At 35.4% G+C, this 17,832-nt stretch overlaps 1 protein-coding gene across 18 annotated transcripts in view; it reads left to right on the forward strand.

Moving 5' to 3' along the window:
• The first annotated feature begins 17 nt into the window (after positions 1–17).
• The window catches only part of LOC107220306 (CLIP-associating protein 1-A), a 28,255-nt gene continuing 10,440 nt past the window's right edge, over positions 18–17,832 (forward strand). For 10 of the 18 annotated variants that reach the window (XM_046738628.1, XM_046738631.1, XM_046738632.1 and 7 more), the window contains exons 1-11: positions 19–159; positions 1,020–1,511; positions 3,679–3,784; positions 4,204–4,375; positions 4,672–4,848; positions 5,208–5,284; positions 12,095–12,126; positions 12,230–12,317; positions 16,241–16,315; positions 17,264–17,421; positions 17,511–17,747. In XM_046738628.1, the coding sequence (XP_046594584.1) occupies positions 1,323–1,511; positions 3,679–3,784; positions 4,204–4,375; positions 4,672–4,848; positions 5,208–5,284; positions 12,095–12,126; positions 12,230–12,317; positions 16,241–16,315; positions 17,264–17,421; positions 17,511–17,747 (1,311 nt within the window). In that variant the 5' untranslated portion in view covers positions 19–159; positions 1,020–1,322. Of the gene's footprint in view, positions 160–490; positions 512–822; positions 844–1,019; positions 1,512–3,678; positions 3,785–4,203; positions 4,376–4,671; positions 4,849–5,207; positions 5,285–7,278; positions 7,376–11,133; positions 11,641–12,094; positions 12,127–12,229; positions 12,318–16,240; positions 16,316–17,263; positions 17,422–17,510; positions 17,748–17,832 lie in introns of those variants that run through there. The other 8 variants (XM_046738636.1, XM_046738637.1, XM_046738629.1 and 5 more) reach the window with 7 other exon arrangements.

Consider the following 17,832-nt stretch of genomic DNA (forward strand, 5'->3'; position numbering starts at 1 on the left):
GCTCAGAGATGACACTGCAATCGCCAGCGCCGTAGTTGGACGATGCGAGGTGTTTCACAGCTGAAGCCGAAGCTATGGTCAACGAAGCTCTGTGGTGCAGCAAAAGCTAATAACTTTATATTAAATAGTCTGTTCGGGATAGAAAGAGGGATAGCCAAGGTACGTAAGTCTCTTTTCTGCATGATGAAACGCTCCGTAAACAGTTCTAAGTACGAGTTTCAGACGGGATATTTTACGTAACGTCTTCCACGATACCTTGCTCCATTTTTCAGTGACGGTTGGTGACGGTTACTCACCGTCTTTTTCGTGCGGCGACGAATTTCTTTTTTCTCGTTGTATCCCTGCTTTTCTCTCTGTGTGGGTGTTTGTGTGTGTGCGTGTGTGTATGCGTGCGTACGTGCGTGACTGTGTGTTTATTTTGTTTTTCTCTTGTGGCTTTTTTTCCACTTTTACTCAGAGTTTGAGCTCGTTTTTAATACACCCGGTAATTAGCCCTTCGTCAAACTTGATCGTGAGGCTCGATTCGTCAATTCTTATATTCTCTATCCCTTATTCGCTCTCTCGCTCCTGTTCTATTCAAATACTTGACTAGATTGTCTTTTACCAACGTCACTTTAGCCGTAAATTCATACCTTATATGTACCTCGACGATATTATTATATTTCTCTCGCGTATCATCACCTCGCGTTCGCATGCATTCCTATTCACGTTTCGTTTACTCCTTCTGGCAGAATTCTCCTACCAGCATATTCACACATTCGGTCTATTATTGAGCTGGGTTACACCCGTTGTTTAAACTGTGACCTGTACGGCAAATTCGGCCTTAATTATTTAACCACCTAGGTTGTGAATTAGTCGTAATTAATTATGTTTCTGATCCTGATATCGATGCAGAGTTAAAATTTTCCTAAATAAAGCAAAAACATAATCAAATCTATAAAGTAATAAACTGGCCCATGGCTTCGGTACTTTATTAGTGAATCAATGGCAAATTTTGATTATTTTGTAATATTTTACAGGAGGATGATGCGTTGTTTCATTAAGAAACAAGTGCAAAGATACACATGACCGTGACAGGATGAAGTAAACAACAACACGAAGTGAAGGGATGTTCGCACAGCTGTGATATTGTAATAATAGCGACAAAAAGGTAAATTTGAAATTTCTAAAAAAAAAAAGTGAAATCCATGGTGTGCGTCTAGTTGCGAGATGTGCGTGCTTACAAAGGATACTTGTTAACACGTTGGCGTGTATCTGATGACAATGTTGTAGTGCAAGTTAAAAAAATTGTGTAAACTGGTGAAAAAACAATCTTTGCAATAATGGCTGGCAATCCAAGAGACATGGATGCCTTCATGCCACTCCTGTCTACCACGGATATTAAAAAGAAGTTGAATGTCGGTAATTTGCTGATCACGTATCTCGGCGACGATGATAAAAGCATCGAGTGCCAGGACATTGGACTCTTCATAGACAATCTCGTGCCTTGGCTTCACAACGGAAATCCAAAGGTGAGTCAAATGTGTTGTCGACCAAAATAGGGGCGTGATTCTATTCGTTAGTACCTCAGCATCTGCTTTTCATCCTTAATTTTTAATCCTCACTAATTTTTCCTCACCCGATATCGTACAAAGAATACAGTCTTCAATGATCCTTCAAGATAAATCATGACTGGTAAAATAAAGAAAAGTTTGCAGGCTGTGGATCAGGTAAAACTTTCATACCATGTATGTCAAAGTATCCCATGGCAAATTTGGTCAGTCCACTTTAAACTGGGTATTAAATGTAATCCAGGTTTTGGGTGACAGATTTTATCATCAAAATACTACAGAGTTTTTTCAATATTCTAATACTTAATCAGCAATTACCGATGAATTTTAAACACCAAAATTAGTGAATTAATTAGTTGAATAATAAAATCTGATCTATCAATTTACGCAGAATCAGTGAAGAAACAATTTCATTAGAAAAAGAAGTAGCCCAGTCTGAGCCAAATTTATGAAAACAATGTTATTCGAACATCTTTTTAACACGATCCACTGGAAATTGTAGAAATAAACGTAGGTGAAAAACGATCGTGAACTGATAATCTTTCCCATTTGTTTTAATATTGTTATCGTAGTCAAAATTAGACCTCAAGTTCGTGTGCAGTAACCGACGGTAACAAGGTGACAATTTATTAATAACAGCGGTCAATTTTATTGCCCATAAATCGTGCCATCATATCGCAAAGTATGTGTGCCGAGTACACGAAATTGAAAAATGAGTCCTAGCGCCTGTGACGTTTTATAACAATAAGAAGGCGGCGAGTTGTCCTTACTAAACGATGCTCGCAGTTGTGTAGGTGGATAAAAACCCACACACGCTTGGACACTGGCTGGTAGATGAAATTGAACAGGTTTTACATTATTCATGAATCATGATCTCCTATCTCGCACACATCTTGACACACATGCATTCACCTTACCCAACATGACTAGAGGTAGTAGTATTGTGTTGCCTTGCCACATGTACCATTCACTGCTATATTTAGCGTTGATTTTTGTTATCTGTGTCACCTCTCGGATTCAGCATCTTCCTTCGTTATTTTTCACCACCACATCCTTTCCCCCTGCACATTTCGATTATTCCCAAACTTTCAATTTATTATTAGGGTCGGACAGCCGCGAGGGGAATTAAACACGAAATAAAAAATTCTCCAAAATTTATCATCAAAACATTTATGGGTATTCTTGTAAGAAGAAAGATACTAATTTGCCGCCTCTGTTTTATGCTTTTTCATTTAATTACATGTCATGTATTGCGGAGATCTTCCCACGTGGTTTGACGATTTTTGCAAACCAAGTACAACGTCGAACTTCATCAAAGTATAGCCTATGGGCTTCTTTCCTACAATCTCGCCCACACGTCAAGTTCTAGCTGACCAAGATTGTACTCATTTATTTGATGCATTAAACGTTCCCCCACGCAGCATTGTGCTCCTGCTCAGATTTCGACTGGTCTTGTAATACTCGAGCTGACAATTGAGCGGTCTATGCCATTAAGCATAATTGTCTGCTATTGATCATCCCCATAAGTAGACTTATTACTTTTGAATTTCCTTTGTCTATCAAATTATCATCGATCTTGCCTTGTGAAATTTTGATATTATTAGATTTTGATTTGCAATTTAGATGTTGTTATAAATTATCTCCCTTTCGGCAAGAATATTTACAAGTTCGTCCTTCTTTGGCATATTTTATAATCGTACTTACAAAATTCTCACAAGGTCGTCACATCTTTCACCAACTCAACTCCATGTGCTAGATGCAAACAATTACATCATCGGGGAGTGGCTCTTGTCGTTTTCCACATACATTTTTATTCTTCTTTTTTGCTCAAATATTTTTTAACGAACATATTCACGTGTTTGTCTTGTTTTTCTTCATTTTTTCCACAAACAGCTAGTAAACATGCTTGTTTCGCGAGAATTAATTAGATAAAGTAAAAGTAATTGTCTCTTAAAGCTGGGCAATTAAGGTTCCGTTCATTCTTTTTTTTTTTTGTTATATTTAAATGCTCACATGTGATTAAATTCATGCTTAGTAATTAGGTGTATAATCATTTTACTAACTGAATAACAATTCAAAATACGTTTATTTTACATTATTTTTCCAAGACGTTTTTTCATTCCCCCAGGTTTGTCAAAATGGTTTGGACGCTCTCACTTATCTTGCCGATCGTATGGGCCCGGATTTTAAGCCTTATATATCAACAATCATGCAGCCTACAATCGACAGATTGGGTAAGCGATAAGAAAAGAATTTAATCACTATGTTGATATACATCATTTTTCCTTTTTACTAGCGAGAAATTAAAAACAAGATAGTGTTTACTAACTTCTGGTTGCAAATGTATTTCTAAAACAAAAAACGTAAATATTTTGTAGTACGTTTGAGAATCTCAAATTTCCGTATTTCGATTTCCTTGTCGCACTCTGAATGTATCGATAACGAATGAATAGAATCTAATCTAATCAAAGCTAAATGGTTTAGAGGAAAACTCGCTATGGTTTCAGACGGTTAATGCAGAATCCGTATTTTGCTGAATCAATTTCCGCGGCATAAAGTAGCTCAAATAAATAGACAAACAAAGTTTCGGTTGCATTTGGATATTAACGTTCAGACAAATTACATACATGAAAATTTTTCTGTTACTTTGCAGGAGATAGCAAAGACACAACGAGAGAAAAAGCATCGCTTCTTCTCCTCAAGCTCACAAATCGAGGCTGTTTAACGGCTCAACAACTTTTAGATAAACTCCATCCAACATTCACTCACAAAAATGCCAAATTGAGAGAAGAAGGTCTGGTTCTCCTGACAACGTTGTTAGACGAGTAAGAAGTTATTGTTTTCTAAAACGTACAAGAATCAGATTTAAAATAGCCGAAAGATTCAACCAGGTTATTCAAAGCCCTAACGTCCTGATAACGATCAGCGATGCTTCTGAGCTAATTATCACGGTTGTCAGTCGTTTGTGTAGATTAAGATAAAATGAATTATGGCTGGTTTAATGACCTTAGAGAAAAAAATACTTGCGCGTTGAATTTGTCAAGTATATAGGTAGGTTTTTCCCTCTGCATAGTTATAATGAACCAGAAATTAACAACTATCTTCTTCTGATTCGTTTCAGATATGGCGCTGACGAAATGGCACTATCCGGAGTTATTTCAAACATAGTCAAACTTCTGTCCGATCCGACTGAAAAAGTTCGGGAAACTGCGCTCAACACTGTGGCACATGTTTACAGACACGTTGGCGAAAGATTGCGGCATGATCTACAAAAGAAGCACAACGTGCCACAGGCAAAGTATGTCAAATAACAAGAATGGAAAATGTAGCTGTAGTTTTAAGCTTTTATTACTCGTGTTGAATTAATATTGTTTTCTGCACGACAAATAAATGCTCGCATAGTTCTTAAAATCTTGATAACAGGTAAAGCTTTGGGCCACGACAAAAAACTCGGAATCAAACGTATGTCTAGCATCTCTAGATATTTCATTATTTTTCACTCTTCTGTTTTTCTTTGCCTTTAATTTTCTTTAATTCAAATGCAATGATTGTTCCGTATTTTAATATTAAATCTTTTTTCAACCAATCATGATCCTTTTATTCTTGTTTACAATTATTGTCACGAAAAAATTCACATTTTCCCTTTACCTATTTCAGATGGCTGTTACTAATCGAGAAGTTTGATCAAATAAAAGCTGCGGGAGATTTATTACCGTCAGCGATGTCGTCAAAGGGTGAGTACAGATTTAAACATCTTTTCTTCTCCTTGTACTCGCGAATTATACCTACATCCTACCGCAGAGAGTTGATCCGATGTAATTGATCTGCCAAGCCCACCTTCCAAGTTACATAACCAAATCTCATATGTTCAGTGAACCGTCTTGCACGACGACAGCATAGATTTCTTGAATCATTCATGAAATCAATCTAGGGCCCCCACGGTATCGTCTTACTTTGTACTAACGCAGGAAAGGAATAATGATAATAACAATATTTGAAAAGTGATCAAATTTCAACAACAGATATTTATTACTAGTTGAAAAAACTTGTTCGAAAAAATTTCGCCCGTGCGGTAATGATGCAAATCTGTTGAAATATTGATCAGGCGATTTTGAGTAGGAATTATTTTATACTTCAAATGGAATTAATACACGGCGGATTTTTTTTTTACCTTTTGTAACTTATGTCGAGCCTCTTGTCCGTTCCACGTAGTTGACATTTTAATCAGTCGCTGTATAGGCTGCTTGTTATGTAGAACGTAATAGAGGCACATAAAAGTAGGAAACGCCGATTTGTTGGTTGTACTTTGTTATTCAGGAGGATGCAGACACACCCGTACTGCAAATTTCGTTTCTCCTTAGCATGTTAAGTATCTGACGATAGCCAAGTTAAGAAACGTGACGTATCATTGAATGTGCCTTACATAATTACTGTTACAAAAGCCATTAAACAGTATTGAAAATTGAACAAAAAATTCATGCATACATATTGTGCTTAATCTGGTAACTTATTGATTAGACTAGTTCCATCGTGACGTAATTATCCGAACTTTATAAAAATGAACAGTCCTCCAAGAAACTCAATTTAAGGATATATACCAAGGGTGAAACTCATATTTAATCAAATATATCTGTTCCATGATGTGAACCTAAAATTTCACAATACGTGGAAGTCTGTGTGAAAATATTTAACCACACTGAAGAATGTATCGCACTAATCTTGCAATTCTACATAATTATGCTAATCAGATCATTGAATGTCTCTACGAAGGCAAGTTATTCATTTTTGCATATCTTTGTATATGTATAATTACGAATTCTGTTACGTAACATTTGTAATTATCATTTTACGACTGCACATAAGTATATATAGGTGTAACGTATAGTCCTAAGAATGTTTGCGGAAATAATCAGCTTCACAAAAGAATGGGGAAATGGAAAAAGCATAGAATGAGAGAAACTCTGATACTTCTCACAAGCTTGCATTAAATAAAATAAATCGTTCAATTCTTTTTTAATAATTCTCAAATGATATTATTTTCTAAGATGCTAAGATTTGATACAAATCTTAATATTATGGTCTAAAAGTACATACTTATGCTCCCGAATCTACCCTCAATTGGAAATTATGTCATACAATTGGAATAACTTTATATTAAGGTGCGGCCATCTCGATTGACGAGATTTGATATCGAATAAAAATCCGTACATGCCATAGATGTAAAGATTTCTTTTCCCAAATATAAATGAATAAAATCATTCCTTTACTATTCTTCAAATGTTAGCGTGTAAAAGGTGGTAAGAAGATGAAAGGGAGGAAAAATCGATACTCTATTCGCTATTTTCCACGCAGGAATTGTGTGTATACATATGTATACATATATTTGTGTATATGGGCCACCATACGAATATTCGCTTTACCCTATCCAAATGTTTGCAACCACCCTACCCTCGAGAGATGTACATACGTGTACAAATACATATACTATGCACTTATGCATGCATCTACGACATACGCGTCATTAACTTCCCCCTTCGTATGCAACGCAAGTCCTTCCCTATTCTCTTCTCCCCCTTTTCCTCTCACCGCCCTTTTACTTATATCCCCGTTCTAAAAGTACGGTGAATTACCACGCCTGGCGGGGGGGGGGGGGGGAGGGGGGATTCCCCCCATATCGGACCACGGTGATACTTCTTCGTTAGTTATTCTATCCGCATCGGCAGCGTTGTGTCCCTGGCACATGGTTCACGCACGCCGATCGTGGTTCAACATCGCGCAGTTTGATCGCGGGATTCGGCCGGTCGAGTTTATGTTTCTTTTCTCGTGTAAATATTACGTATAATACATACTTCCGAATAATTTACTAATGTTTTTGTTTTCTTATATATTGGTGGGTTTTTTTTTTTGATTTTTAGGGGGTGATTTATACTCATGAGCTTTTGTTTCTTTATCATTCATTGCACCGACACTTGGTATATACGTATTGGTATATAATTTCTTCGTTTTTTTTTTTTTTTGTGAGTGTGTATGTGGATGGGGATGAAACTTCTAGTTTTCGCATAATCAATACCGTTTTTCAGATTGTATACTCGTATTTTAGAGGATGCCCTGATCGATTTCAATGCAACGTCTATTATCTTCAAATATATCAGTCCACGTATCGCAAAAGTGAATAATGCCTCAAAAGCGCGATTCTGTATGGCGTATGCAATTCTGAACAAAAACACTGCAATTAATTTTTATTTGACGCAGAAATAAATTGCATGTTTTCTACAAAATCGCAATATTTTGCTTTATTTTGATATGTACGCGAACGTCGAAATCGTCCAGGGCACCCCGCTAGATTTTCTCATTTTCAAAGCGATCGGTTCCATGGTAATATAATTGGGAAAATTTCATTTTCGGAAGAACGATCAGTCGAAATCACTGCATCGTCTCTGTGATCTTCATTCATCTGGATCAGTATTGTGTAATTTTTAAGTCATTACACGAATAATCTGCATCGTATGAATATGTTTTATTAATCAGCGATCGTCGTCGTGTCGCATGATTGAATTTCGTTAGGTCGAAATTTTAAGGTTCAAACAGTACAGCGACTAATTGTCCATTCATGTGTGTTATGATGCACGAATTACATATTGCGATAATCGTACCGTTCAGTGATGCTTTCATTGTGCAATTTCGAGTTCGCAAAACCGTCGCGATTCGATCTGTGAATTAAATAACGCGTGGCGGTGTTTTTCTCGTCTTCTCGGGCTTCTTTTTATTCTGCACCGCTTCGTACGGCGATCGACGAATACATTCTTGACCAGCGTGTTGTTTACATTGTATCCTTTCATTGTCATAATTCTATATCGACGCGTGTAAAAATAGAACGAAGATGTGCAAGAGTTTCTCTCAAAAATTAGTAATTTTTAACCGGCAGCTTTAATCAAATATCTTTCAAAGACTGTTAAATAATTTATCTTTTACCACATACCGAAAATACGGTTTAGTATCGGCTAGATTTGCATATCTTTAAAGAAGATGAGAGAACGATGAAAAAACAACAAACCAATGCTGGGTAGATACGTAATTCTACATACCAGCTTGGGTGTAAATGTACGTTTTTGTGATTTTTTTTCGCGTCAGCCTCTTTCGACTTCTGTGTTCAGCAAATTGTAAAATTCATCGCTTTCGACCGTGCAATTTCAACATTTCTAGTCACGTATTATCGGACTAAACAGGTTTATTAACCTCAGAATTTTATCGACATCGCGACGTACCGCATAATTGACGCGATGGTTCTCTCACGTAGTTAGGAAAAAAAACAAAAATTGTCATACGGGATTTTTCGACTATATTCTTGCTGTTCTCGGTATTCGTATTATACTATTTTTTTTTTTTTTGTTTTATTTTCATTATACCATGCGAAGCCCAATTCCCTGAGTATAATAACGGCATATCAAGCTTCTCTCACCACTACAAAACACCACGTTTAACCGTATATATTTATTTATTTATATGCGCTCAGTTCATTCGCATTTCTGTCAACCCATCTCAATTATTTCTCTTCAGCAAGCCAAGGAGTGGGTAAAAATAATCTACGGAGACAAAATATTCATCAAATTAACCGCGGATTGTCTCTTTTCCGATAATAAAACAGATGTGTGCGCCGGTTTCGCAATGTTTGATCAGCCAGCTAGCTTGTACGTACATACATCATACCTAGCGTGTATGTATTAATCATAAGGGACAAGCGATAGGTGCGGTACAATATAAACCCGTATAACATCGAGAGAAGAAATTTACCTGTCCTATATGTGAGGATGATGATGATCATGATACGAGATGTGCTGCTGCGACGTCACGTACGCGTGAATTTAACCTCAGGAATGTTTCTCGTATTCAACAAGTATTATTATAATTATGCATAACAGAAAAAGTATAATAATATATATATATATACTTGTAAGTATGTAGATTCAAACCGATGTTTTATTGTGCAATCTATAAAGAAAATATTTCTCTCTCGATGTGAAACGTCGTCGTCGTCGTCGTCGTCTATTCGTAATTCGTATCTATGCAATCGAATAATTCATATTTACGTACACGAGATGCCTTTCTTTGTAACATCTGCTTATGATATACATCAGGTATTAATTGTCGATGATGCAGGTATACATATGTTTATGCTCATTTGCTAATTACGATCAAGTAGGGAGTATGTATAGCCCCCCCCCTCCGTCAATGTTTGAACGCAAAACGACGATGTTTTAGCAATCGACGTCCGCGTAATAAGTACCGACGATTTTCTCACTTATTCCTTCTTCTTTTTATTCTTATGAGAATACCGGATTGCGAGGATCGTGTTCACTGTAATTTTAATATTGCGTTTTTTCGTCTTTTCACTTCTCATTCTTTTTTTGTTTTGTTTTGTTTTGTTTTTCGCTTATTATTCCGAGTTATTCACGTGTGTAGAAACTCGCGTTTAGAAACTCTTCTTGCGTGGGTCACGAACAGGCTGTATATTCTAATTTTCTATTCTCTCATTATTTCTCTCTAGGTAATCATTATACAATTCCTCAAATTAACGGTTTCTTCTCGTTTTATTTTAATTCACCGTACCGTCGAGATAGAACAATCGAATACACGTGTATCGAATTTACACATGTACATACGTATGCACACGTATGAATGCATATCTATTTTTATACACAGGGTAGCGTTGAAGGGGGGATTCTCGTGTGAGCGCATGTTTTTATTTTTATTTCATTTTCTAGAATTTTTTTCTAATAATCTCTTAAGAATTTTGGAATTTGGATTTTTAGGGGCGGTATATAGAATTTGAACTGATTCAAAAATTTTTTATTGCAAAATATTACGAAATGGTGGCTGTAAGCATCAAAGCGTGCTGTTTTTTTTTTTTTTTTTTTTTTTTTTTTGCTGTCGCCCGGATTTCTAAAGTTTCAGGTATCCTAGACAGAAAATTCAAAAATTGTCAAAATATATAAATATAGCTATGGTTTGCACTACAATCGTCTCATTTGGTTCCATTGAAATTACTTAAGGGAATAATGTAATGAAAAAAACGTGAAAAAATAATACTTCAATTTAACGTCATGTGAAATCGCAAATGTTTGCAAATATAGATATGATTATAGTTTGGATCATAGCCATACTCACATATTTTAATAATCTTTTTGAATCATCTGTTTAGGACAACTGGAACTCGAAATATTACATCAAATGGCAAAAAAAAAAAAAATACTTTACACTCTTACGCCTACAGCTATCATTTTGTAATAAGATTGCAATAAAGATGTTTTAGAAGATGTTTCAAATTCTACATTATTGACCTCAAAAACCCAAATCCCAAAATGAGTCAGATTTTTAGAAAAATTGTTCGTTAAATGGGAATAGCAAATTTTTGCTTTGTGAATTGCAAATTCTTGCATGCAGATTTTTTTTTCCTTACCTTATATGTATAACAACTTTTGAAAAAAAGTAAGATTGGAAAAAAAATGCATACCTAAAATTAATTCAACATTGCAGTGCAGACAATTGCGAAAGTTTTAATTGAATCTTGAATTGTTATTGTTAGATTCTAGCCTGGAATATTGAATACAATGTGGCATAGCTTTCACCGTATTTCACATGAAATATAACCAAACGTGGCTGCTAGACAATAAAATATTTAGTTCCATTAAGAAACTTCATTTATTCAGTGTGCTGCTCTGTAGAACCGATGGTCTAATCGTATTTAGTTTTTCATTTTTAACAAAGAAATTTTCTATTGTATTTTACAAAAATTAAAACTGTGTTAAAAATTGTAAACTTGAAATAAATTCAAATCTGATCCTTGGTCAGCGGTCAGTTCAAAGTAAAAAAGCGTGTAAATAAATAAATAACAGTACCAAGATGATCGTCTCAAACGAGCACAGATGCTCGCGACGTGGATTAAAAAAATTTCCAAGCATGGATAAGGGGATATGGGATCCGAGTAGCGCTTGGATTCTTCAGTGGGACAACGTGGTGAAACATCCCGGCGCAAGAGCCAGAGGATGTCACTGTGACATCCATAAACCACCTTGGCTCCACCCTGACCTAGGTACTGGCTGTTGTTCAGGCAGAGAAGATTCCAATATATTTTTTCAAAGATTTATCAAAGAACAATGCTACGCAGGATTAAAATGAGATTTAACGAATTCAAAATCAATCCACATTGTCCTCTTTACTTATTTTTCTTGTTTTATAAACGAATGGGAGAGTGAAACAGAATATATCACGTTTCTGCGATTCGTTGGTCCTTGTAGTTTTCCTTTTTTGCTTAGCAACGGTATTTCTTCTATGTGATGAATCAATCGTTCGGATAATTACACACGATAGATGATGCTTTTAGGTATATAGACTTTTTTGCCACTGCGATCAATTCGTCATAGGCTCTAAATCTAGATTAAAGTCAATTGGCTGAAGGAGAATTCATTCGCTTTTGAAGTCTGACAGAGTGTCTCAACTTCATGGTTGCATCGTTTTTTAATATTTTTCACTTGGATTTGTTTCAGCAATGAAAGACGAAGATGAAACAGACCGAGCGGTAAGTGAAATCTCATTTCTTTTTTCAAACGATTGATTTATGAAATTGGTGCACATTTTTCCCCGTTATTCCATCAATAATTGCCAAATTTTTTTCCACTCAGATCAAATCCGCTCCTGTGAAAAGATCAACAAGCGCCGTGCAAAAGCGAGGACAGTTTGGACCCGCCAAATCCGTGCAATCAACTCCAGGTATTTTTTTATTCCGTTGTCGATACTTGTTATTACGGCAAATAAAATTTGATCATATATTCATCAAGCAGTCACGAAAGTTGTTAGAGTTGTTTGCATTTGTATTCATTACGCATCTCTGTGAGCACGCTCTGCTATCGTATTTCTTACCTCGCATCATCGCTACTACATTGATTGCTATTAACTTAGTATCCACAAATATTCGTCGTTATGTAACTCAGAGAAACGATTCTGATCGATTTTTTTAATTCGTATCTCAGGTTTTTTACAACAATTTGTGGGTTTAATAGTATATTGTTTCTAGTTTTGGCATGGTTTATTTGAAGCATGCTTTAATGTCAATCATACGCTGACGTTGATTAACGGCTGAAGAAAATATTTAGAGAAATTGTACTGAGTGAAAAGTAGAATTTATTTTCTGCAAAGTAACTTTATTTCGCAATATGTTATTGAATCTTGGTGAGCGGTCAATTATATGTATAACGTATTTTTTATTAACGTTTCGGCCCGGATATGGGCCCTCCTCAGAACGATTAATTTATTTAACTGTCAAGAACAAAATACATTTTTTATAAGAAAAGTACAATCAGACATTAAATACTATAGATGTAATACTCTTAAGGCTATTGTATATTATAGGTTGGTGAGTACAAATTGATTAATTGTTAAAAAAGATAGGCTTAGAGAGTAATTTACCTTTTTATAGGAAGAGGATTAAGATACAAGTCGAATTCATAAAATACAATTTGTCGAGCCAAAGTTCTTCGAGTAACAGTAGTCATTGTCGGCTCCTCCGGTTGTTTAAAGTGTAGGAGTTACAAATTGGAGGTAATTAATTAAAAAAACTATGTATCATCACTGTCTATATGTCAATGTATTAAAAAAAGTTTTAAAGAAAGGTTTTTATAGCAGTCGAATTAGTTTACGCAATGTCCAAGAAAGTGGTATTGGGATCTTTATGACCCTGTTCTCCATGTCTAACAAAAATTTTGTTGAACCGATTGGGTCAACTGGTGAATAACGACTGATGGGAGAAACAAATATGACCCACAGTGAAGGTGAACCAGATATAAACATATATAAGAAAAAAACAAAGAAATTATGTAAAAAAGCTGTGCCATGGGGACAATAATTTTATGTGTATAGTTAAGGTTAAACAATGTGTGATATGTGGGCGGAGATTAGCGGTTTGTAAATATTGCTAAGATGTTCAACATCTTGTCTGAGGTTAACAGAATTAGTGTGTCCTACAATATTGCACATTTCTAGTAATAACCTTTTATAATAATTAGGTTCTTCACAGAGGATGTTTGTATTGTCATAGCTAAAAGTATGTTGTTTATTGGTCACATGTTTTGTTAGAGCAGTGTGACGTTCTTCATTCTCATGTACATTGCGTTGATGTTCTTTGATTCTGGTGTTTAGATGGCGGCCAGTTTGTCCGATATAAACTTGATTGCAATCATTGCAAGGTATTTTGTACACAACATTGAATCGTTTGCCCATGGGGATCCTATCTTTTCCCGAATCAAAGACTATTTGTAAGTCTTTTGAATTTTTTCCCACAAACTTGACATTATGTTTAGTAAATAGACCCCCCCACCTCCAGAGTCAAAGATAGCTTTACTTTAGTTGAAACAATAAAAAAATTGATTATTCCAGACAACTACATTTTAATATCGCTAGATGTAATATCTCTTTTCACCAATGTTCCGACAGACCTTGCTATGCACGCAGTAAATAACCGTTGGGCCTCTCTAGATAAAAAGATCCCAATTCCACTCAGTGAACCAGTTAAAGCCTTAAATATTTGTTTCGATTCGGCAATCTTTAAATTTAACAATGACACATATGCACAACAATTCGGGTTGCCCATGGGATCCCCTCTCTCTCCCATCCTATCAGATCTTGTGATGGAAGACCTAGAAAGGTCATGCATTAGCAATCTAGATTTTGATTTACCCTTCTACTTCCGATATGTTGACGATATTCTAGCTGCAGTCCCTAAAGAAAAAATAGATTACACACTGAATATTTTCAACCAATATTATCCAGGACTACAATTCACCATTGAAATAGAAGATAATAACGCCATCAATTTCCTAGATTTATTGCTGATACACAACAACACTAAAATCAAAACAGATTGATTCCACAAAAAAACCTGGTCTCAAAGATATTTGAATTTTAATTCCCACCACCCGATGTCCTACAAGATAGGTACCATCTTTAATCTTGTTGACCGAGCCATCAAATTATCAAGTATAGAATTCCATGAAAAAAATTTGTCACTCATATATAATATTTCAAGATGGAATGATTATCCTTACGGCCTATTACACTATTACACAAACATATAAATAAGAGCCGCTCCCATATCAACAACTTACTTGACAATAATATTGACTCTGCTCCCGCAGACGACAACAATGGATCTGCCACTACATTTATTCCCATCCCATATGTATCTGGTCTCTTTGAGTCACTGAACCGTCTGTTTACTAAACATAATGTCAAGTTTGTGGGAAAAAATTCAAAAGACTTACAAATAGTCTTTGATTCGGGAAAAGATAAGATCCCCATGGGCAAACGATTCAATGTTGTGTACAAAATACCTTGCAATGATTGCAATCAAGTTTATATCGGACAAACTGGCCGCCATCTAAACACCAGAATCAAAGAACATCAACGCAATGTACATGAGAATGAAGAACGTCACACTGCTCTAACAAAACATGTGACCAATAAACAACATACTTTTAGCTATGACAATACAAACATCCTCTGTGAAGAACCTAATTATTATAAAAGGTTATTACTAGAAATGTGCAATATTGTAGGACACACTAATTCCGTTAACCTCAGACAAGATGTTGAACATCTTAGCAATATTTACAAACCGCTAATCTCCGCCCACATATCACACATTGTTTAACCTTAACTATACACATAAAATTATTGTCCCCATGGCACAGCTTTTTTACATAATTTCTTTGTTTTTTTCTTATATATGTTTATATCTGGTTCACCTTCACTGTGGGTCATATTTGTTTCTCCCATCAGTCGTTATTCACCAGTTGACCCAATCGGTTCAACAAAATTTTTGTTAGACATGGAGAACAGGGTCATAAAGATCCCAATACCACTTTCTTGGATATTGCGTAAACTAATTCGACTGCTATAAAAACCTTTCTTTAAAACTTTTTTTAATACATTGACATATAGACAGTGATGATACATAGTTTTTTTAATTAATTACCTCCAATTTGTAACTCCTACACTTTAAACAACCGGAGGAGCCGACAATGACTACTGTTACTCGAAGAACTTTGGCTCGACAAATTGTATTTTATGAATTCGACTTGTATCTTAATCCTCTTCCTATAAAAAGGTAAATTACTCTCTAAGCCTATCTTTTTTAACAATTAATTAATTTGTACTCACCAACCTATAATATACAATAGCCTTAAGAGTATTACATCTATAGTATTTAATGTCTGATTGTACTTTTCTTATAAAAAATGTATTTTGTTCTTGACAGTTAAATAAATGAATCGTTCTGAGGAGGGCCCATATCCGGGCCGAAACGTTAACAAAAAATACGTTATACATATAATTGACCGCTCACCAAGATTCAATAATATATTATCCACGAGGTCGAGAATTCTTACCCTTCGTATTTATTTCGCAATTATCTGAGAGAAAATTATGTTCAACTTGAATTTTAGCGCTACATAGAGTAGTTTGATCTAATCTTAAGATTTGATCAAATTATTAGAAGTTGATCAGACTGATTCGTACATGTGATGAAGCAAAAACAAGTGCAATCTTACTGCTTATCGAAATTGAATAAAACTAAATAAAAAAGATAAAATTAATAGCGATTGATGCAAGCCTGCTAACTATTCCCCTGTATAACACAGCTCCGCCTGGTAGTACAACGTCTACGACGAAAAGGGCACCTCTAAAATACAGTTCATCCGCAAAATCAGCGGCAGGTACCTATTATTATTGCAAAATAAAAAAAACTTAGCAAAACATTTATATCCCTGTCATAAGTATTATTATTGTCATTGAATGTAGTATCGTTCATTATGGTGGCTTATAAACTGTAAAGGTAGTGCCGATTAGCATTGAGGTTTTATTTTTGTTAACGTTATTGGATGTTGAGAACGAATTTGTAAATAGATACATACCGATTGATTATAATTAATTACGTCGTATTTATTAGAGTACAGAGATTATAAAAAGTATCCAGTTTCTCAACCTAATGTATCAAATTGTTCGTTTTATTTGACACGAGGAAATAGAAAACGCTGCTTTATATTTTTTTTATCTTAAAAAAAATAATTGCTGAATAAAGTTCTACTGTCAAATTGATTCAAGGAGTTTTTAAACGTTATAGCCACCATAATATAGTATCAACCGAACAAAATAGTTTCGTCCAGTTTGAAATTGTGTCAAGATCAAACATTTGTTTGTTAGTGGAAGTTGAACTACGTATTTTTAGTCTTTACTTTAGACTGTTAAAAATTTTAGCGGATTAAATTCTTGACCAATCAATGAAAGGTCAAATTATTCTGTCGGTTGACAAAAAATCATTCAAATACCGACAAAGCCGAAAGCATCCGTCTACATCGTCATTCTACACGTCTTATTCACACATCTACATTTGTTTTTGGAACGATTCTCAAAAATCTTGGACCACAGTATTTTTATTTTTCTTTGAATTAAGAAGTATTTGCACATAATGCAATCTTTGTCATATCAAATTTCATCACTTGTCACGCTTTGATGCTTTTTGTGTTTTTCTCCTCACCTTTCCATAAATTGCTGACACATCGACACGATCAATTATTATCAGGTCACGGAAAAAATTATGGTTAGGCACAATTTTGTACTTTGCTAAAACGGTTTCCTAATTAGAAATGCAAAAATTTCTTCAGGCCAAGCTGGCGCTATCGACGAAGAATCTTTCCTCAACGCGTTTGAGGATGTACCGGCAGTGAAGTTATTCTCCGCAAAAGATTTGGAGGAACAAATGAAGAGCATTAAGGATGTAGTAGGTGACGATAAAAAAGATTGGAAGCAGAGAAATGAGAGCGTAAGTTTGGCGATCAAAAGAAAAATCGCATAAAAAACCGAAAAGACAAAGTCGACACAAAGTGCTGAACAGATCGTTTCATTTTCCAGATGAAGAAACTGCGTGGTATATTGATAGCCGGTGGGGCTAATTTCGACAATTTCACAGAGTGCCTGAAGAATGTCCAAAGATCGTTTGAAGCAGCATGCATGGATCTGAGATCGCAGGTTGTCAAGGAAGCGGCTATAACAGTTGCCTTCCTGAGCTATCAACTCAAAAATAAGTTTGCCAGTTTTGGAGAATGTGTATTGCCAACGCTTATCAATCTCATACCCAACAGCGCCAAGGTAAGAGAGTCTCTTAGAGTAAACGTGTGTGTGTGTGTGTGTGTGTGTGTACATACAGCTAATTGTTCAAGGTTATATTTTTACT

Source organism: Neodiprion lecontei, chromosome 4 (assembly GCF_021901455.1).
Source record: "Neodiprion lecontei isolate iyNeoLeco1 chromosome 4, iyNeoLeco1.1, whole genome shotgun sequence".
Lineage (NCBI taxonomy): Eukaryota > Metazoa > Arthropoda > Insecta > Hymenoptera > Diprionidae > Neodiprion > Neodiprion lecontei.